Source organism: Cupressus sempervirens, chromosome 10 (genome assembly GCF_028749045.1).
Source record: "Cupressus sempervirens isolate cs-2001-9-10 chromosome 10, ASM2874904v1, whole genome shotgun sequence".
NCBI classification, from domain to species: domain Eukaryota; kingdom Viridiplantae; phylum Streptophyta; class Pinopsida; order Cupressales; family Cupressaceae; genus Cupressus; species Cupressus sempervirens.
In genome coordinates this window covers 68,949,091-68,971,883 of record NC_143127.1, presented here as the reverse complement: position 1 = coordinate 68,971,883, position 22,793 = coordinate 68,949,091, and the positions used below count along the sequence as shown (strand labels likewise).

Sequence of the window (22,793 nt, the reverse complement as noted above, 5' to 3'; positions counted from 1 at the left end):
TTTCTAAGAAAATCCTGTGACTACAAATCTAGCTTTATACTTCTCAGACTACTCTTACAGAGGTATATCTGACAACAGGAGCAAAGGTTTCTTCATAATCAATCCCTTCTTTCTAAGAAAATCTTGTGACTACAAATCTGGCTTTATACTTCTCAATACTACCATCAGTAGCATGCTTTATTTTAAATATCCACTTGGAAGAAACAATAGATTTTCCTTTAGGTCTTGGAACAATTTCCCAAACATCATTTTTCATGATAGATTGATATTCTTCTGTCATAGCTTCTTTCCAAGTTGTATGTTTAATAGCATCAAAGGGATTGGTTGGCTCTATTTTGAATAAATCACTTATGTTAGCTATATAACCAGAGAATCTTTTAGGTCTTTTGCTTTCTCTGACTATTCTGGAAGGTGCAACAAAGTCTTGAGCTGCTTCAACTGTTTTAATGGCCCAAAGTGGTCTTTTCTTTGAATTTTCTTCAAGGTTCATATTTTGAATTTCATCTTCGATTTCTTCTAAGTTCTCCCTCTGGGACCCAGATTCACTATTTCTTTCAAAACTAGATAAAGGAGAAGGTTCATCAGAACTTATGGCTCTTTTAAATGCAAGATCTTCTTCAAAGATTACATCTCTGCTAAGTTTAATAGTTTTATGTCTAGGTATGAAAATCCTATATGCTTTAGAAGTTTCACTATACCCTACAAAAATACCTTTCCTCCTAGAAGGTTCTAACTTAGTTCTCTTTTCTTTTGGAACATGGATATATACAAGACATCCAAAAATTCTAAGATGACTTATATTGGGTTTTACTTTAGAAAATACTTCTTCGGGTGTTTTATCTTTAAGATAGGAGTGAGGACTTCTATTTTGAATATATACAACAATACAAAAGGCTTCTGCCCAAAGATAATATTCTAGATTTTGGTCAAAAATCATAGCCCTAGCAGCTTCTATAATTGTCCTATTCTTTCTTTCTGCTACCCCGTTTTGTTGTGGGTTATATGGAACAGTGTACTCCCTCTTAATCCCTGATTCTTTACAAAACCTTTTAAACAAGTCTGATGTATATTCTCCTCCATTATCAATTCTAAGGGCTTTAATTTTATGTCCTAAAAAATTTTCAGTCAATGCTTTGAATTCTTTAAATCTTTGTAGAATTTCTTTTGATTCCTTGCATTTTAGAAAGTAAATCCATGTTTTCCTAGAGAAGTCGTCTATGAACAAGATATAATACCAGAATCCTCCAAGAGAAGGAACAAACATAGGTCCACATAAATTTGAATGAATTAAGCGTAGTACATTATTTGTTTTCCTAGTACTATCATGAAAGGGACTTCTGGTGCTTTTACCCAGAGCACACCCTTTGCAAATACTAGAGTGGTCTTTATTTAATTTGGGTAATCCAGTAACCATCTTTTCCATAGTTGATAAAGTTTTAAAATTTAGATGCCCTAATCTTTTGTGCCATATTTCATTTGAATCTTCAACTTCGTGGACTAGGGCTTGAATGGATCGACTAGATTCTATATTCACTTCATACAAATATCTCTTTCTTTGACCAATTAACTTTGCTTTCTTGATAGAAGAGTTCTTAGCCCAAGTTAATACTTTTCCATCCACGAATGCAACATTGTGTCCATTATCTTCAAGTGTTGTAATTGAGATTAGGTTTCTTTTAATCCCTGGTACATAGAGTATGCCGTTAAGAAGAAGAGTATTTCATGATTTTAGTTTCAAAGTACAATTTTTAATTCCTTCAACGGAGTGTGTTGAGTTATCACCAATGGTAACTTCACCGTTAAGCTTCTTTGATAAAGAATCTAGAGTTTCTTTGTATCCCGTTATATGTCTAGAAGATCCACTATCAATTACCCATGCTTTTTTTGAAGTTTCATTTGATAGAGAGGAACACAAAACACGGTTCTCAAGATCATAAGTATCTTCTTCTCTAATGACATTTGTACAATTTGCCTATTGTTTGGAATTTTCAGGACATTTAGACCTATAGTGTCCAAATTTTTCACATTTGAAACACTTTATTTTAGATAAATCTTTCTTGGGCTTTCCATTCTTTTGATTTCCCTTTTTCTTCTTCAAATGCTTCTTCTTGCATTTATAGGAGTTTGTATTAAGAACGTGAAGTTCTTTATCTTCTACTTTTGGTTTCCCTCCTTTCTTTAATTTTTTGGATTCCTCTTGAAGACAATCATTATTGAGTCTGTTAAAGTCCGGGAGCTGATCTTTGGCACTTATTCCTTATGCAAATGTCTCCCATGAATCTAGCAATCCATTTATAGCCATAAGTGTTAATTCTGTGTCACTAATGATGGTTCCTATGCTTGATAGTTCATCTCTAATGCCGCCAACTCTTAAGAAGTAAGAACTTATCGATTCTACTTTCTTTATCTGAATGTGATTCAATTGCCTTTTTAGTGCAAGAACCCTGGTTGCATTGTTTACTTCATAAGCATTTCGGAATGCATTCATCATATCAAAGGAAGTTTGATGTTTTGTAAGCATAGGTACAATATCATTTTTAACTCCATCCAAGATGATTTGAATAGCTTTTCTATTTCCTCTGCTCTAGATAGATTTGTGAGGTTCAATTGGGGGTTGTTTGGATGCTCCATCAATGAATTGTTTTACATTGTTCTCTTCAAGAATCATCATGATTCTAAACTTCCAGGCTTCAAAGTGTTTTTTCCCATCAAACCTGTCCTTGGGTCTGATTGTGTAAGCCATGGAAGATGGAAAATTGTTGCTTGATGTGTACAAAGTCTGATTACTGAAATTTAGCAGAGCCTAGGTTCGATTACCAGAGCTCTGATACCATGTAAAGTTTCTGCTAAATCCTTATCTCTTAATCAGACTTTTAATCCAGTCTTATATGCTGAGAATGATCTTCTAAGTAGTATGAATATTGATGAAATTAGTGTTTATTATAGTGCAGATAAAATACTGAATATTTAACCTTTTATTGTGATAGAGAATCTTAGATATAAATTGCAAGATATAAAATGCTTATAGGAGCAGACTGCTGTAACTGTGTGTCCTATAATCTGCATTTACAACCTACTTATATATCCTTTCTACCCTTCCTAACTTGGCACCTATAGGAGAGATATATATATATCATTAAATGGCAACATTAGAGATATATTTCTATTAAGAGGAAGTATGGTCTGTACTGTCAGACCTGTAGGTTTATCTTGGTTAATATTCTTAACAGGGTGGCTATTTCTATTGTATTCGTTTGCCTGGTCTTTCTTTAATTTCAGCCTTTTTTAATTTATAAATCCTCTTTTATTTTATAATTCATTTTTTTATCTCTCTTATTATCTTTTTCTATATTTGCTTGTTCTTTTTTTTTTTTAGTTTTTTATTGTATTGGTTTGCTTGGTTTTTCTTAATTTTCAGCCTTCTCTCCTTTCTTCTCCTCACCTCGCATCTTGTGCACCTCATCCCTCTCTCCTCTATTTTACCTTGTCCAGGTCTGCATTTCTCTCATTCTTCTCTACAATTCTATCCTGATGATGGATCACAGAGTGTGATCTGGAACATGAATGCTAAAAATGTACACATTTAGAATCCAAAAACAATTTATGAATATTTACTCCCAAAACATGTTGGAATGACACGTACCAACCTTGTACAAAAATTTCCATCGAAAACTTAGGGAGTTTTAAGAGTTTGTCAGCTTCCAATGAGGTTTCAGAACCTTCTAAACTCACTAAAGCACAAAGATTTACACATTTACAAGGAAACTGTCTTAAGAGATTAGAAAACATAAAATGATTTCTGGTTTCAACAGAGATTTTAGAGCCTCCTCGAAATGCTGACAACATGACAAACAAGAGAAGGTTAGAGAAATCATGTCAAGTGTAGACAAAGCTGTGAAAAGGCTACGGAAGGTGTGGGGAGCTGATACAGATTCAAAAACCTCTAAGAAAGCTAAAAAACATGTTTACTTCAGATTCTCCAACTTGGATCAAATGGCTGAAAAGGAAAGTGAAAGGTGACAAAAGGGAAAGCACCTAAACGTCTAGATGCATATAGAGTATCACAAATAGGTATTCAATACATGGATGAACATGACCAACCACAGACTTATAAAGCAGAAAAGACCAATGCGACACAAGAAAATGGTGTGCTAACATGATCCAAAGAATTTCTTTTGAACATGGAAAACAATAATTGTTCAAAAATTTAAGAAGCGTGTAAAGAAAGACATAGTAAGAAGGTATACGTACCAGCATGTTACGAGAAATGGTCACAATAAATAAATGGGAGATTTTCACCTTGATTTTCACCACAACATACAGCCAAAACTTCTCAAATTTGTATAGAGAAGTCACTCAAACTTCAAACCCTCAAATATGTTATTTTAGCCATGGTACATGAATGCCTTTCGGAATTGACATGTTTCCATGTATAGAGTGACATGTTTCCCTGTAAGATACACTTTTTCCTTGTATATAGTGATACACTTTTTCCTTGTATATAGTGACAATTATCATACTACTTGCACTCATGAAATTCCTTTAAACAGCCAAGGACACTATTAAAATGTTGGATAGTATTAGGTCACAGCCCTAAAGCTGTTAGAAAGATGAGCTAACACAATTGTATCCCTTCCTGTTGTTTTGACATGCTGACTTTATAGTGATGCAAGACTCAAGTGAAAATTTTATTATTTAGAAAAAATGAGTTTACTGAGAAGCTATAACGGTGTCTTTAACAAACATAAAACAAATCCTTCACTTAGAACCTCTAGATAGAAAATCATGATGAAAGATGAGTACATTGATTAGAAACCTGACCTGGTCAACAGGTATCATCATCATAGATTTCTGCCTGATTAGGGATTCAAAAGCATTGTTCTCCCTGCGTATACTTGCTTCGAACTTTTGCTCTTCAGTGGAATTTTCATAAAACAGGAAATATACTTTCAATGGTTTTCCAGGATTCTCTGCCTTGTAGACTTCAATTTCCCTCACAAACCCCATGTTTGGATCATAAACTACAATATATGAAGGTTTCACAATATCTAGTATATGACGATCATTTTCAAGGGCATAATAATGTGCAATAGGAACAGGCTTAGCAAAGTTGATTCCTGGATCATCACAATCATTCCCTGTTCTTTTCGCATTCACATTTTCAGTAGAGTTTTCATCAATATTTTGGACAGATTCTGAAGAAGCTCCCTTACTTTCCAATGTCCCTTTTGTCCTTGTTCTATTTGCTAGTTCAGATTCTTTAGATGTCTCAGCTTTCATTCTTGCTTGCTTTTCTTGATATTTTATTAATGCACGAACCTCCACTGTTGTATCTTTCTTCCCCCTCCCTCTTCCTCTTCCTTTTCCCCCTCTCGCACCCCTCCCTCTCCCTCGGCCCTTAACTCCCTTTCCTGAAGAAAGATCATCTCCAACAGGGATTACCTCTTTTTCATGAACTGCAACCTGAGCAGCTGCAGCTAGTAAAGCATCCTGTTCTAGCCTATATGCGCTGTTAGATTCAGACTTATCTCCAAGCCCTGAAGGAATTTCTCCATCCAAAATACCAAAACCTTTAGGTCCTTGACTTTTCTTTTTTTTATGTGTCCGTAATCCATGTAACTCTGACTTGCCCAGCAAATAATTTTCCCATTCTTCACGCATGACCTGCAATGGCAATAAAAATGGACACTTAGTTTTGTCTTTACACTAATACCAACAAAACTCCTTAATGCTGATAAACCACCTTAATAGAAACACTATTCTTTTCAGGACAAGTCCAGGAACAATAGAAACACCACTTCTCCACAAATTGAATGCTTATTTTTAATAAAAAAAAGCAATTTATACTAAATTAGTAAAGGAAAAAATTTAAGCCACATTGGTTTAGACTTGATCCAAAGGCTGTGGCAAATCAGCTGCAAAATATACACCACATTGAAACAAATAGCAGCTACAAAGATTACAAGCTATGTTGTTACAAGAAACATTGACTGGCCCCATGCTTCCAAAAATATGCATACAATCTTTAAAAAAATTGTGCCTGGTGAATAAGTGTATGCAATTATTTCTCAATGTGAGCAACAAACTAACAAAGAGCCTCCAGAACTAGGCATTGGCGCCAACCTCCATAGAATACCGGTGGACATGAAAATTATATGCAGAGACTCCTGGTCATCCTAAGTCATCCTAGGAAGAGACATATTTAGGAATGCAATCTGTTTTTCCTCCAGAATGAAAGCTTCAAAAGAACTATTTATCATATTAACTTTGCGTTGCATGAACACAGATATGATATGACCTTTTTACAAGGACCCCTCTGTTAGCATGAATGTTGATGGTATTCTTTTGGGAGAGTATCCTAAGCATTGCTGGAACAGTTAGGGAGATTGTTAGCATAATTGACATGTTGCTTTCATGATTGTGTTTTTCATTGATGTCAACATAGTACTGTTTCTGTAAATACTGGAAGAGTAGAAGATAGAGAACGAGGTCATACATACTGTGTATTGAAGTTGAGGTCAAGCGCAGTTGAGGATATGTTCTACAGTATGTCCTAATGATGTGGACAAGTGCGTGTGCAGAAATGTGAGAGTTATTCATGATTTACAGAGGACAATGTGCAGATAGAGTATCTGAGAAGTGGTTTCCGATGTTTTGATTGTATCTCTTAACAGGGATAGAATAGTGACGAGCGAAGTTAGATAGTGACAGTAGATAGCCGGATGATGATGTCAACAAGTGCACGAGGTCAGAGGTTGCACGTGTGAGAAGTTGTATTTACTGTGAGCCGACAGTGTTTTGTAATTACGAAAAGATGTAATGAATTGTAATATCTTAATGAGGTCCTATTATAATTAATTGGAAAAGCCTCAAGGCCGACTCAAAGAATTGTTTTGAGGATATGGTATAAAGGAAGGTTATTTTCCTTGTGGTGAAAATGTGAATGAATTGTGCAAGTGAAAATTGTACAAGTGATATGAGAAGTTGGTAAATGCGTGTAAGCAATCAAAGGGATCGGTGTGATGAGAATTTGAAGATCTAGTATTGAGATATGAGAAGGTATTTGGTGCGGTATTTGGCACAGTAAGAGGACAGAGAAAGAGTTTGAGTTGCAAAGATCAATTTCATTTCTATTATTCTAAAAGAAAGAATACAGAGACCAGTTGGACAGTGAGTTCGGTGGTCTTGCCCCTAAAGCTGTTTAGACAGTGGGTCCATCTGTCTTCTACAACTCCTAATAGGGTTGGCACAACTCCTAACAGGTTGGAATCTCCTAACAGGGATTCAAAGTCTCATAACAAGGACATATATGTATTGAATGTATTTCATTGGCTCCTAATAGAGTCCACCCTCTTACAAGGAACATTTAAATTAATACATCATTTTGTAGGTACCATCCCCACCGGGGTTTTCCCTCTGACTAAGGGTTTCCCTAGTTAACATATCTGGTGTTATTGTGTATGTATATCTTCTTATGGTTGTTGATTATATTGTTCACATGCTTAAGGCTTAATAAGGTTGATAAAAGTTATATTGATCTGATAACTAATTCAACCCCCCCGCCCCCCCCCTCCAGTTATCTTGGTGGAGTTTACTTTTGTTGTGAGGTTTTCACACCATTGCCCCAAAACTTTGGGGACCCCCTTTTTTAGGCAGGCCTTGGCAATTTTCGCAAGTATTGTAAGTCTTTCTTTGCCTTAGCGGATTTGGAGTTGTCCAGAGGTTTTCAGATTGACAATTTTTTACACCCTGGACACCTTCAGGCTAGGAAGGGATTTGGTTTGTTTTCACCCGATGCAAAACTTGATTTTCCGGAATATGTAATTTTGTCCTTGGGCCAAACAGAATTCAACAACAACATTTTTTCGATGGTTAAAATAATATCTAGCAAGATAAAATTGCAAATTTACTTAGATAGATTTTTGAAAATTTGAAATAATTGTATAAGCTTGAGCATTTTCAAAATGAATTTGTTTGATTTAGTCATTTTGGAAAGTCTTCAAATTTTTCGGTGGAAAGAAATTTTTGTTGATGAAATTGGATTTAGAGTTTGAATTTTGACCGCTAGGAAAAGGATTTACTTTGTTAAAAAATTGAAATTGCATTGCAAAATTGAAATTGGATTAAATTGCAAAATCTCATTAATTTGGTTGAAATTTTGCCTAGAGGATTTTAGAAATGTTAAAGGAAATTGGTAATTTGGAATTGAAAATTGATTTTGGCTTGCTAGATTCGATTTTAATGATATGTTAATTGCTAAAACATTATTAAATGAAAATTTTGACATCTCTTAGGCTCACCTTGTTTCTATTTTGCAATTTATGATCAAAACTAGCAATTAAATGGGCCAATTTCACTATAGGGCTAACTAATTTTAATGTTGCATTTAAATTTGGGCCATTAATCAAGGGACTAAATTTTCTTTTCCCTCCAAGCAGGTCGGCCCACTTGAAGAGGCAAAAGTTTGGTATAAGAGGGGCTTCCCCTTTCTTATTTCCTCATTCATTCTTCCACCTCCTCATGCAAGTTGAAGTGATTTTCTTCTAGGAAGCAAATTTCCGGCCAAGGAGATTTTTGGGGATCTGATTTTGCATTTTGGCAGCGATTTTCTTCTTCCTTGGACGAGTGATTTCTGCCTTAGGGCGAATTTGAATGAGCAGATCTTATTCTTGCAAGCTATGCAATTTCTGCCCGAGTTCAAATTTGTGAGGGAAAGCCTGTTTTTGCGAGATTGGCAACAATTTTGAAGTCTGATTTTTCCTCCAAGGGCTGCGATTTTCTTATTCAGCTATTGCGATTTTATTTGGTGAAGAGGCAAGGCGATTTGAGGTCTGATTTTTTTGCATTTGTGGGCGAGTTTGGGAAGTCGGAATTCTAATTTAGGGCAGATTTTGCAAGCAATTCATTTGCTAGTGCATCATATTTTGGAGGAGGATTGAAATTTCTGAGATCAAATCTGAACTTGAAAAGGCCCGATTATTGGTAAAGGCAGATTGAAGGAAAAACTCTCATTCATTTTTAGAGGTGAAGATTGGTTTTAAAGGCGGATTCTATTCCTTGTTCTTCCTTGGTTTGTTTCCCTTATCTTCTTCTTGCACTCTTCATCCACCACTTCATCATTTCCATTGATGGGCTGAATTTAGGAGATATAAGTGTAGATTTCATGATAGGACACTTGGAGAGGTATAAATAAACTAGACCACCCTAGGATTGAAGTTTGGAGATTGATAAGTGCAGTCCATCCTAAGGTAACGAAGAGGCAGAAATAAGTGGTAGTCCCATCCCTAGGAAAGAAGTTTGGAGATTGATAAGTGTAGAGAAAGGATTTGGAGAGGCAGAAATAAGTTAGATTCCATCGATAGAAAGAAGGTTGGAGATTGATAAGTGTAGTCTATATCATTTAGAACAAAGGGGCAAAAATAAGTGTTTAGGATGGTAGTTGTTAGTGCAAGCAAGAACCTAAAGGGAACGAATACCAAAAAAAGACAAGGAAGACATGATGACTAAGACCACCTTCTACTCGAAAGTGAGGCGAATAAGTGATACCAATATTGGCACGATAAGCACAGTACAATTGAAGGATAGATTGAAGGAAGGACAATCCCCCATGGCAAAGAAGATCTACAAGAGCATAATCGTACACGCAACAGCTTTCACTCCTACCCTGCCTTGTCGGGAATTGGTAATGGAATGTACATCCTGGTTTGATATTGTTACCAAGTCCATCATTTTTTATGAAGGGAAGAGAGCGTTGGCTAACATCAACGGACAAGTGATCGAAGAAGTATTCAATATTCCCTAGCATAGAGGCATGACGGTGGTAACAATGGATCAAACAACCAAGTTCTTTCAGGGTAACCAAGAGGCCTACTTCATTCATCTAAAGCAGAACTGGTTACACGAAGGCAAGAAGGGAGTCACCAAGTCATCAAAGCTCACCAAGTCAAATTCCAAACCTAAGTATGGCAACCTTATTGTGCTTCTCAGCGGGATCATGGGCATGGCTCAAGGTATGCAATTCGAGAACTAGATGTACTATTTTATTGATGAAATTGAAAATGGAAAGAGAAAATTTGATTGGGCTAGGATTATAAGTGAAAATCTAGAGTTCCAACTTAGGACAGTGCAAAATCAAAAGCAATTCTATATGGGATCCTATCTTTTCTCTCTGATTGCGAGACTATATGAAAATCTTGGACTTAAGGCCTTAGGAGTGATTAACAATGGGTCGGGGCAATGTTTGGTGCATGAGTGCTATCCACAGCTTCATTTGCACAACACCAAAGATTATAAGATGCTTTATGATGCCTTTTCCATGAAGACGGTAAGGATATTACAAGGGACACCTGCTAGGAGGCTCTCATTGGAAGCAGAAGCAAAAGTTAAGTATGGAAGTTGGTTCATCCAATTTCCATAATTCACATATATTAGAGTAGTAGAAAGTACAGTTTGTCCCAAGAGACTTCCAAGGTACCCACCCGACAAGGTGGCTTTGATGGAGTTGGCTAGGCAACTTGAGCATTATGACAAAATGATGAAACTTAAGGATGAGACAGGGATCACCTTCTCATTTGGAATAGGCAATGATACTTGCCCCAATCCTGTCTCCTTTACAGCTGCGGTGGAGTTAGAATGGTATCATCTAAGATGGTATAGAGCAAGACAGGGATTCGATCCTAATAGTCTTATCAAGACATCTCACGAAAACACATTCAAACATATTCCTACTATAGAAGATTTTTGGGCCAATGCACAATATGACTTTAATGTGAGAAAGCTAGCTTTCTCAAAATTGCCAGTGGGCATGATGAGGGCAATTAGATGGAGAGGCCTTGACATTCCCGATCAACTAGAAGATGATGAAAATGTGCTAAGATGAGATTATGGTACAGTCGATGGAACGGAGTTGGGTCCGATGGATTGGGATGATCATCAGGATCCTTCCTTAGAGGTAGTTCCAAGGACAGTTGCTCTACACATGGAGTAATGGTATAATAAGAAGTTAAGACAATTACAAAGTTGGAAGGTACGCCTTACTTATGAGAAGATGAAACCGGAGGAAGAAGGTCAAGCGGAGTCAGTCGGACAAAAAGGTGGAGGTAGTAGCCGGCAACAAAGAGTAGTTAAGAGCAAGAAGAGAAATTTGGAGGTTGAGAAAAGTAAAGAACATCAAGAGCCTCCAACAAAGAGACAGAATGCAACACCGTCAAGGGGGAGCATAATTGAGGCTAAGAGCCGAGAGGTTAATACAAGTGGACAAAGGGTCCTAGTAGAGGCGAGCTCTTATTCGGAATCAAGCGGTTACAGCGACAGTACCAAGTACTCTCCTCTCTTGGAGAACCAACATGGAGATGATGTACAGCCACTAGTGAAGAAGAGGATAGGCCAATTGATATTGAGGAAATAAGCCAAGCGCCCGAGACCGTTGGTGATGCTTTGTTAGTCGAACCGAATCCAAATTTGGGGAAATGCACTGCACCACTATGGTTAGGCAAATGCTTATGCCAAGAGGCAAGGTGATGACTGTCTGAATAGTTGAAGATATTCAAGGGTTAGTGGAAAGGAAGATAGTGAAAAACATAAACAAATTGCAAAAATGGTGGCAAAGGTAATCTAGAGCGATGATGAGGGTCATCGAAAAGTTTAGATTGCTATACCAAAGGTTAGCAAGGCAGTGGATGAGATTGTAGCTCAGGAATATGAGATAGTACAGCATAACTTGGGAAGAACCATGGATGACATGTAATGTGAGGAGATTCAGGAAGACATGGTTTCAATTAGAGAAAGGTTGAGGAAGGCAAACGAGAGGATTGTAAAGTTGGGGGCCGAAAACAAGTATTGGCGAGATTGCTAGCCTATCCAACAGTTGCATCAGGCAACCGTTTCGCAAGACAGTGGGAGAAACATAGAAGAGATATCGGCTCAACTACACGAAGTCAACGATTGGACCAGTGATATAATTCAAGATGGGCAAAATTATTTGCCTTCCTTTATCTCGACATTCAGGTCATTGGTGGCTATTAGAGACAAATTCAGAACATTTGAAGTGGAGCGGAAGGATTTCCTTTCAGTCAAGGACTTAGCCATTCCCAGGCTATAGGCATTTATCGAGCTACCGGAGAGATATTTGGAGAGAACCAAGTTGGTAGATGAAGGAGGAATAAGTACGGTAGAGTCTTGATTTGTTGCCTTGACCATCATATTAAGGATACTTGAAGAGATACTGAATGAGATTGCACAACACAGCCCAGGCGTTGACACTTTCATTTCAACCATGATGAGCGATGTTGGGGCTGCACTTGATTTTGAAGATATCAAAGAGGAGAACATCAATGAGACAGAGTTTGGGTCAAGATTGGATGAGTTGGGGAAGGTTGCCATCAAGAAGAAGCATTTGGTCACCCTTGCCTCCCTTAGCGCCTTTATCGGATATGCGAAAGAGTATAAGAAGGATCATGAGAAGACACTTCAAGCGGCAAGCAACATGATGAATTCAGTTGAGCTCAAAATGAAACACACACTTTTCCCTCCCATGAAGGAAGTCAATGACAAGCTAGCCAAGTTCATTGCCTTGGCTAAAAAGATTGAAGAAAAGGGTAGAATTATATCAGAGGATCATTTGATGTAAGCCCAAGTGGCAAATTCTCCTTCTTGGGTAGGATAGGTGTTTGATTCTGATTGGCTACCATTTTGGTGCCTTCTCATTGGTTGTCACTTTTCCTTTTTTTCATTGGTCCATTGATGAGGTGGCGTCTTCTCATTGGCCAATGAGGTGGCAACCCTAATTAGAGTTTATGGGATTCGATATGGATCGTTGATTTTGCCTCTTAATCTCTATCATTGGTTGTAATTTTGGCCCCTATATAAGGCCATTTACTCTCATTTGTAAAAGGTTGAGGAAAATTGTTGCTTAAGATAATACCAAAATTGCTTCTCTTATCATTGTTGTCACTTGCATGGTGATAAGAACACTTGGTGTTATTGCATGGTTTCTACTTCCAATAGTTAAAGTTAAAGGGTTGAAGAAAATTGTTGCTTAAGATAATACCAAAATTGCTTCTCTTATCATTGTTGTGACTTGCATGGTGATTAGGGGCACTTGGTGTTATTGCATGGTTTCTACTTCCAATAGTTAGAGTTAAATTCCATTGAAATTGTTAAAGTAGATTTTATTTCAGGAAAGTTGTTAAGAGTAAAAGTAGATGTATAGTTGTATGGTGATATTAGTGGATATTTGACAGGGATCTATAAACTAGGCCACTAGCATCCTAGTGGCTTGTTAGGAAGCCTTGCATGGTAATCTAGTCTTTTTCCCTTGAATCATTGCATCTATGAAGGTAGAGCCGCTAGTAAGCTGTCATCAGATTTAGTCTTTCCATTCATAGGAGTGGATGTAAAGCAGCAAGTAGTTCAGTAGTTGGAGTTCATTTAAGAAGAAAGTTAGAAAAGGAGAAGCATCACTGGCAGACATACCCTCCATCATCATTACCATCAACATCATTTGGCACAAGTATACATTGCAAAGCTAGATTTCATCATCATCACAGCAAAAGTCCAACATCTTCGAACGAATAACGTAAGCCTGCCTACGTGATTAACCAGCAAATCACATTATTATAACTGAGTTAGTATCCACAGGTGTAAGGAGCATTGGAGTTTTTCTCATGTCTTCATGAGTATTTACTTTTCAAGAGAGGGATTGAGTGTTTGAAATTCCATGTCAAGTATTCAATTGCTATATGTTATGTAGTGGTACAAAACTGACATCAACTTCTTTCTAACACCTACCAATATATACTTGAGAAGTAATATAGACTCAGTGCTACTATATTCTACAACTCTTATGTATATAACTTCAGCATTAAATAAAGTATTTATTATTTATCTATCTATCTATGTATCTATATCATAGTTTCAAATATCTGCGATATATCGCCTATAACGCGATATATCGCCACAAGTTCAGCTGGCCGATTTAATCACTAAAAAACACGCTGCCGAAATTATGTTTGTATTGCAGCAATATTAATAACAAAAAAACGCCAATTTTCGCGAGTTTATTTGGGTATATCTCGGTCAACGCTTAGACTTAACAAGTCTGAAAAATCATTTAAAATTACTGGCATCTGTTGACATAGATAAAAACAGAGCGTGTCTATAAAGTCACATAAAAATACTGACGCTTTTGTCATTTTTAAGTTTTACGTTTAATTCTCCTTGATTCTGTTATCTCTCACATAGCTGCGATCACCTTTCGATTTAAAAAGCCTTGATTTCATCAATCCAGTCTCATCCGTCTGTTTAATATTTATTAATTTAATAAATACAATTAATAAAATTTATAATTTTATACTATTATTAATAAGTACAATTTATAAAATTTATAATTTTATACTGTTATTAGATTTATACCTTGTAAGTCTATATTAATAATTATTAAATATATAGTAAAGAGTATAATTTTAATAATATTTATTAAATTAATAAATTCAATAAGAATTTTATTAAATTAATTAATTTAATGTATAACTATATTACTAAATAGTTAATATACAAAAAATTACTAATTATAAATTTTGTAAATTGTATTTATTTAAAATTTAAATTAATAAATATAAGATGAAATGTTTTTAAAAAATGAATACTATTTAACTTAGAGTATTGACTAACGTATGGTGGATATGTCAAATTATTATATGTTCTACAAATTTGGTGTATATGTGTGTTACAAATATTTTAGTAAATTGTATATTTTCAAATGTTCGATAAAAGTGCCAATTTATTGCGAAATTTTCTGCCAAGTTTTTGCCGATTCTGACTTTTCCAAAAAAAATTGGGCTGGCCAAGATATTGCCGATATCGAGTTTTTAAAATATGATCTATATATATACCATCAAGACCATATTATTGTTATTATTAAATAACAATTTTTACCATCAAGACCTATCTAACAAATTATAAAAAAGACTAGTTATTGAAAAATTTAAAGTATATGTTAAAATAAGATAATAATATATTAAAATAGATAATAATGAATAAATCCTTTTTAAAGCTATACTGAGAATTCCTTCAGTTTTAAGTTGTTGAAATCTCAATGGCTTTATCTTATTAGGATACAATTATTAAGAACAATATACATTGTTTGGTAGCAAAACTTATGTAAAGACATTTAAAAATGAAGAATTATTAAAAATCTAAAAGTATACCCAAAAATTAAATTACAAATTTATAGAATAGTAAATAAATAATAATTTATAAAATCCTTTTTCAACTTAAACCAAGAGCTCCTTAAGTTTTTGTTTTTATAGCTCTTTTGGAAATCGAAGTAGGGAAAACAAGCATCTGAAAATGCTCAAAAAAATTGCTACTCATGAGCTCTTGCTACTTATAAACTAAGACTGTCTTTTTTGTGTGATTTTAGAAGCAACCATTCTGCATTTTCATAAAAGATTATGCTTCTTCAGTTCTTGACCTTTTTTATAGAATACAACATGAAGAGCATAACCATCATAACTCAAAGATTGGCAATGTGAAAAAAAAGGCAAGTGTTTTAAGATAGGGGTAATTTGTTGTAAATGAAGGAAACTACAAAAATATGGGAATCTGAAATAAACTTGTAAATCTAAAACAATTATACTGTAGAACATAAAAGGACATTTAAAACTATGTAACCCCGAGTTTCCAATATGGGGGACAGGGAAACAAGTTTCTAGGCCTTTTTTTGGCTGAAGTAGGGATGAAAGGGGATAGCTATATGAGAGAGAGAGAGATCTGAATATTCAAATATATTCATGAATTCCAGAACAAGAAATTCCAAATAATCTGATAATGATTCTCAAACATATGCTTAGATTTTTACTCATAGTTCTAAATGGCATTCTTGGAGGTACTCAAGTAAATGCATGGATAGAATAAGCATATACTGTGTCAATAGACTTGAGAATCAATTACAAAACACATAGTTGTCTATTGTCAAGAGACAAATCCGTTAACAACCATTTATGCTAAAATTTGTTAAGAAAGTGCATGCAATGCAAACAAACCAAAATATGACATCTTCAAAATGCTCAGTATAAAATAGTAAATCCTAATTATTGAAGGAAAACATTTAAAGTTTTTAAACTAATTCAAAAAAATTGCAAAATTTTAATAAAAATTATGTTAAATGTATAGACGCAATCGAAAATGTCAACAGTCCCCAAGACGGTAGAGGGACAACTTGGTCGTTCCTGAGACGGTCAACGCTTTAACGTGTTGACCACTTCTGAAGTTTCCAGGACACATTTCCAATTTCCCGAGCTGGTCAGGGGCAGTTTGGAAATGTGCCTACCCATCCCAAAATTGTCCCCATTTCCAAAACCTAGGGTTTAGGGGTAGAAGCATGTTTCCGGTAACATAGATTTAAAATAATATGAACTAGCAACAATGAAGATTATCAATACTCAAGCCATACAAATAAGATTCATGTGGAGAAAACCCTTTCTGGTTAAAAGAAACCACCAAAAAAGAGGGCAAGTTTGTATTATCTACAAAGAGATTACAATACATTCAACCTCTTTTAAACATGCATCCAAACGAATAGCATTTATGTGCCTATAAAACTCCTCATAGTGTCTCCATCTCAAGCTGTCAATATATAGACTCATGGAGGCCTAAAATACCACCATATAACATTCACATGGGTCAAAACATGTTCCCAAATACGATGTAAAAACCCATATGACCCTTACATGCTAAACATAGTCTCTTACATGACTCTTACCCCCTCTCACGAGTTGTTAGGCTATTGCATGCATTATAAACTATCAATAGCTTATGCAAAAATTCTCTTACACATGTCACAATCATCATAAATAATCTATCCACCATGAGTCTCACATTCAAAATGATCTCCCCTATTTTAAGCCCTTACAATTATCTTACAGTTTTCATTACATCCATAAATATAGGTTTTCCATGTTAAACTACTGAAGGGGCATCTTTTGTCAACTACTTAGTGTGATATTGTTATCAGGATTTAATTGTGTAGTTTTTGAGTCAAACTCATTGAGCCATGTTTCATGAGTAGTGATTCAACATGAATCCATCTCTCATGAAAATAAATGGAACACTTAGCACTCAGTTGATCCAAGTGATAATCACAGAGGTGAAGAACCATGGAGGATCTTTGTAGCTAAGTGTGCTCAAACTGGAGTAGTACTGGGATGGGTAACCTCCCAAGAAGTCTCGGTGTTTGACCTCTGTGAGCATCACCTAGATCCAATGAGTGCTAAGTGCTCCATTTATTATGATGAGAGATGGATTCGTGTTGAATCATAAATAATCTATCCACCAAACATTTCCACTTTTTTGAGTTGGTCGGGGATAGTTTGGAAACGTCCTTAACCGTCCCGAAATTGTCCCCATTTCCAAAATTTGGGGTTTAGGGGTGGAAATGTGTTTCTGGTAACAAAGATTTAAAATGATATGAACTAGCAACAACAAAGATTATCAATACTCAAGCCATACAAATAAGATTCATGTGGAGAAAACCCTTTCTGGTTAAATAAAACCACTAGAAAAGAGGGCAAGTTCGTATTATCTGCAAAGAGATTACAATACATTCAACTTCTTTTAAACCTACATCCAAACGAATAGCATTTATGTGCCTGTAAAACTCCTCATAATGTCTCCATTTCAAGCCATCAATATATAGACTCATGGAGGCCTAAAATACCACCATATAACATTCCCATGGGTCAAAACATAGTCCCAAATACCATGTAAAATTCCATATGACCCTTACATGCTAAACATAGTCTCTTACATGACTCTTACCCCCTTTCACGAGTTGTTAGGCTATTGCATGCATTATAAACTATCAATAGCTTATGCAAAAATTCTCTTACACATGTCACAATCATCATAAATAATCTATCCACCATGAGTCTCACATGCAAAATGATCTCCCCTATTTTAAGCCCTTACAATTATATTACAGTTTTCATAACATCCATAAATATAGATTTTCCATGTTAAACTACTAAAGGGGCATCTTTTGTGAACTACTTAGTGTAATATTGTTATCAGGATTTAATTGTGTAATTTTTGAGTCGAACTCATTGACCCATGTTTCATGAGTAGTGATTCAACATGAATCCATCTCTCATGAGAATAAATGGAACACTTAGCACTCATTGGATCCTGGTGATACTCACAAAGGTGAAGAACCATGGAGGATCTCTGTAGCTAAGCGCGCTCAAACTAGAGTAGTATTGGGATGGGTAACCTCCAGGGAAGTCTCCGTGCTTGACCTCTGTGAGCATCACCTAGATCCAACGAGTGCTAAGTGTTCCATTTATTCTCATGAGAGATAGATTCATGTTGAATCACTACTTGTGAAACATAGGTCAATGAGTTTGACTTAAAAACTACACAATTAAATTCTGATAGAAATATTACAATTTGACTTGTGTAAATCATCTCCTACTTATCAACTACTTAGTTCTCAAGGCACCAACATATAGCAAAAGTCCCAATTTCGAAATCCCGTGCCTCCTTTTTATGTATCACAAATATTTAATAATATGAATGTTAAATATATTACACAAGTAATAGGTAAATTATTTGATGTATTAACAATAAGCGAAGATGCTCAATAAATAAGTTTACAATATTTACAAAATAAGCAAGTTCTTAAAAAAAACTGCAAATAAGATTAGAGATGATCTTCTCACCTAAAATTACAATGTGTATATTATTGAGCATTACATAAATTATAAAACATTGTTTTAATACCCTCCCTTAATGCTCAATCTGTCAACAACACCAATAGAGACACTGAATTTTACAGACTTAGCTGGACTGAGGGGCTTGGTGAGGATATCTGATGTCTAATACACTGTTGGAACATACAACAACTGAATGGATTTGTCTTCAACAAGCAGCTGAAAGAAGTGACAATGAGTTTCTACATGCTTGGTTCTTTCATGGAAGATTGTGTTGGTGTTTTTTACACTACCAAGTAATAAGATACCTGATACCAAGATGGAGAAGATCAATAAAACCTAAGGATTAGCTACTTCCAATGATCAGTTAGATGGTCTTCAGATCTAGACCCAACTTCAACAAAATCATAAAGATTTTCTACTTTATTGGCTCTGCAAAACCAAGGCGTGTGCACCTGAGGGACAAAAAGATTTTGGGCTTGGTACTATTTCCACATTTCATTCATCCAATAACATACTATCACAATACTCATCCCCTACAGCAGATTGGTCATAATTTTTCTCAAATTTACAAGTAATTATGAGTAATAATAGCTAACTATAACTCAAAGATTAAATGCAAACAAGTATAGACCAGCTATGATGTTCTTCATACATTTGAAGTAAATTGATTTAAATTTTGAGATTTTGCTTGATGTTAATCTATGATCTCTTCACATGCAAACTGAACTTAATTGATCAGTGCCTCATTCATTGGGATTCAGAGTCTATCCAACTCCTTGACCTAATTGACTGCATTACAATCAATATCATTAGCGATTCTCCCTAAAACCCATTCTTATGCATATCCTTATTACTGCTTGGAAATCTCATCACATTCACTAAAGCATTTACTTAATCCATTGAGTTAAAAGCAATAGTGAACTGATATATAACCTATCCTAGTTGCATTAAATTGAACAAGCTTTGCCCATGCAATCTCAAAATAACCAGTCAATAACAATGGAGACAAGATTCAGAGAAAAATATAGGGTGACAATTCATCTTTGTATTAATTTTCTTTGAAAATTATGTAACATTGGAATAAAACTAAAAACAACTCAAGACAAGACACAATGATCCTGGAAAATTAATGTATTCTCTAGAAAAATGTAGAGAAAATACATCACAGAGTTGACATCAAGAAAATTGGACCGAATGCAAACTTAGCAAGAAAACTAAAATTTACATCATAGTTCGGACCCCTCTCTAGCCTTGGAATCTCACTTATATAATGTGAGATGGAACAAGCGTCAGGCTTAGAGAGTACTGACAACTGTCCTTAAGACAGAAAGATATTTACAAAGTTGTTGTCACAAAAAACAAAATTGGTGCAACAGAATGATTTACATCATGAATATTCTTTTGTGGGGACCATGTTTGCTACACTTTTTGCTGCTAAGAGGTTCATGATTGGCTTTATTGTTGTTGTTCCTCGGAAAGGTATAACCAATGGACATGTTTGTGATGGACCTAATTTTGATGTTTGAAGACTTACTTCAACTTGAGGCTCTCCATCCACGTCATCATGCACTAACAAACTAACAGTTACAATCGATTCTCCTGCTACCATGTCATCAGTTTGGACTTCTATGCTTGTTACTGCAGCTGATTGTTCCTCTTTGTCTTCTTCTGCTTGAACTAATGTATCAGTTGTTTGCATCTCATCTTGGTCATTTCCTCTTCATCAGTCTCTCCAATCACTAACTGTTTTGAGTGCACAAAATCTTCCATCCTTTATTAAAAATTGTGTCATCTAGCCAATCAAAACTCAAAACCTCTCATTGCTTCTTGATCACATAATCTCTTAACTTATTGATTTCAACAAATTCTTCTCTAATAGAATTATAGAATAATTGAACTTTAACAATTTCTTCAATTTTCATTGCCCACAATATATGCCCCTTTTCATTTATAACTCCATTAATTCTAAGGCATAATAAATCATCTATTTCTTTGGCCCATTCTTCCTTTTCTTTTAATTTATCTATTTTTCTAAGTGCATGGGGGGAAAGTTCAAATTTCTCAGCAAGATACTTAGAAAGACAAATTATTATCCTCTTTTGTACTGCAACCGTCTTCTCATCAAAGTCAGATAAATCATTAGTCATGTCAAAAGTTTTTTCTATCTACTCACAAGACAAACTAATGACTGAAACACACAAAAGCATGACATCCTTGTCCCTACTACCCCATTTACTCATAATGGGCTTCAAAGCATCTTCACCACCCTTTGTTTCATTCCACATTTCCAGTATTTTTACCAATTGTTCATAAAATATTGCCCATTCAATCTTATCCACCAAATACAAGATTGTTTTCTGATTTTGTCTTCATACAAATCATTTAACTCCACATGTAATGCCCAGAGTTTATTCTTCTCCTCTTCAAATTCCTCAACAATGTAAAATTTTGGCCTCAGCAAGGTATCTAGGAGCTCTACAATAGGAGTTGATTTGAAGGGCTCAACTAGAGGACGAGGATAAGCAATCCAAGGCTAGCTGGATTCTCCTACTTTTCTCTTTCCAAGTTGCTTATCCATTTGGGCCACTTGAGCTTCTAGCTGATGTATCCTATTTCCCCTTTCCTCATATGCTTTGAGCATCTCTTCAAACTTAGCATTGAGCTCAAGGAATTTGTTTTTGTCCTTTGCTGCAACCACAACTCCGAAGTCCACCATTTCCTTGGTCATGTAGAGACTTTCTCACTATCCACTTCCTCTGCTCTGTAGACCATGAGGCTGCTTGTATGCTTAGCATTTGAAATTTCTTGTGTCCTGGTCTTATCGCTTTTTTCAATGGACCATATCACCAATGTCTGATGATCATCACTGTATTTCAATCCTTTGTGTGCCTGCAAGACCTCTTCCTCGATTTTAAACTGAGTGTCCTTTGCTTTCCTCACAACATCAAAGATCATAGCATTGACAATGTCTCATTCAAGTAAAATCAAAATTCCTAAATCTTTCAACAGTTGTCTTCCCCCTTCAAGGGTTATTTGTGCAAACTCTTCCATATTATTAGCTTTAATTTCCTCTTCAATTTTAGAGTCCTTTTTATTAGGTTGCTCTGCTTTGACTAGTTTACACTTAGCCTCAAAATTATCAATGTTTCTCCTCCACAAGAATTGAGCAAAAGCTCTAGATTTTACAAAACTTTCATCATCAATAATTTTTTTGGTAGCCTGTGCTATCACAGAATCTATTTCCTTACCTTTATAATCTCCCACAATGAGATCCAATGTTGGCATAGGAGGTTCTTCAAGTACTCCTTCAATATCTGCAGTTGTGACCACACTATCCCTCTCCCCTCCAATTTGTCTCAACTATTCTCTCGAGCACACTTCATCATCTATCCTGAGTGGAGTCTGTGTAGGTGAGTACTCTTCAACATTAGAAGATGATCCTAGCTCCAATTTTTGTTTCTTGGGAATATGTGTATCAGGTGGGCTCTCGGACCTTGGTCTTTTGTATGGAGGAACATACTATACACTCCTAGCCACTATATACCCAGCTCTTTTTTGCAATGTATACTGCCCTAGGTTTCAAAATCATTTTGCTTACCAACCTCCTTTCCACCTCAATGGCCTTGCCTAGGTATGCTTTGTGTGAGAATTTCTTTCTTTTCATTCCTTGTTTGCATAATCCCAGCAAAGTTATCCATCAGCATATCTACTTTCATACCCCAATATTTTCTATCTACTAGGGGATCATAATTTGGCTCAAAAGCATTTATAAAGTCTAGGACTTTACTGTATACTTTCCATTTTCCTTCCTAAGCTCTTGTTCTTGTAATGAGAACTTATTTCTAACAATGTCCTCAGGAAAGTATACCATTTGTTTATGAGCTTTAGCTTTGTTCTTTCTCTGAAGAGGTCATAAAATCCCTCTGAGTCTATAAAACAGGCATGGGACTAAGTCATTTGATACTTGTCTAAAAAATTCTCCAACTTTCTCCATCCCTTCTTGACAAAAACAAAATTGTGAACAATAGTAAGCTGTGGAAAAAATTTACCTTTAGATTTACCCAACAATTCTCTCTCCTCAAC

General features: G+C 35.5%; 1 protein-coding gene across 3 annotated transcripts in view; it reads right to left on the bottom strand.

Moving 5' to 3' along the window:
* The window catches only part of UVH1 (Restriction endonuclease, type II-like superfamily protein), a 110,617-nt gene that overhangs the window by 10,411 nt on the left and 77,413 nt on the right, over window positions 1–22,793 (bottom strand). For all 3 annotated transcript variants that reach the window (XR_016356814.1, XM_089803881.1, XM_089803882.1), the window contains exon 5: window positions 4,822–5,664. Coding sequence is in view for 2 of the 3 variants with exons in the window: in XM_089803881.1 (XP_089660007.1) it covers window positions 4,822–5,664 (843 nt within the window). In the remaining variant the exon portion in view is untranslated. The remainder of the gene's footprint in view (window positions 1–4,821; window positions 5,665–22,793) is intronic.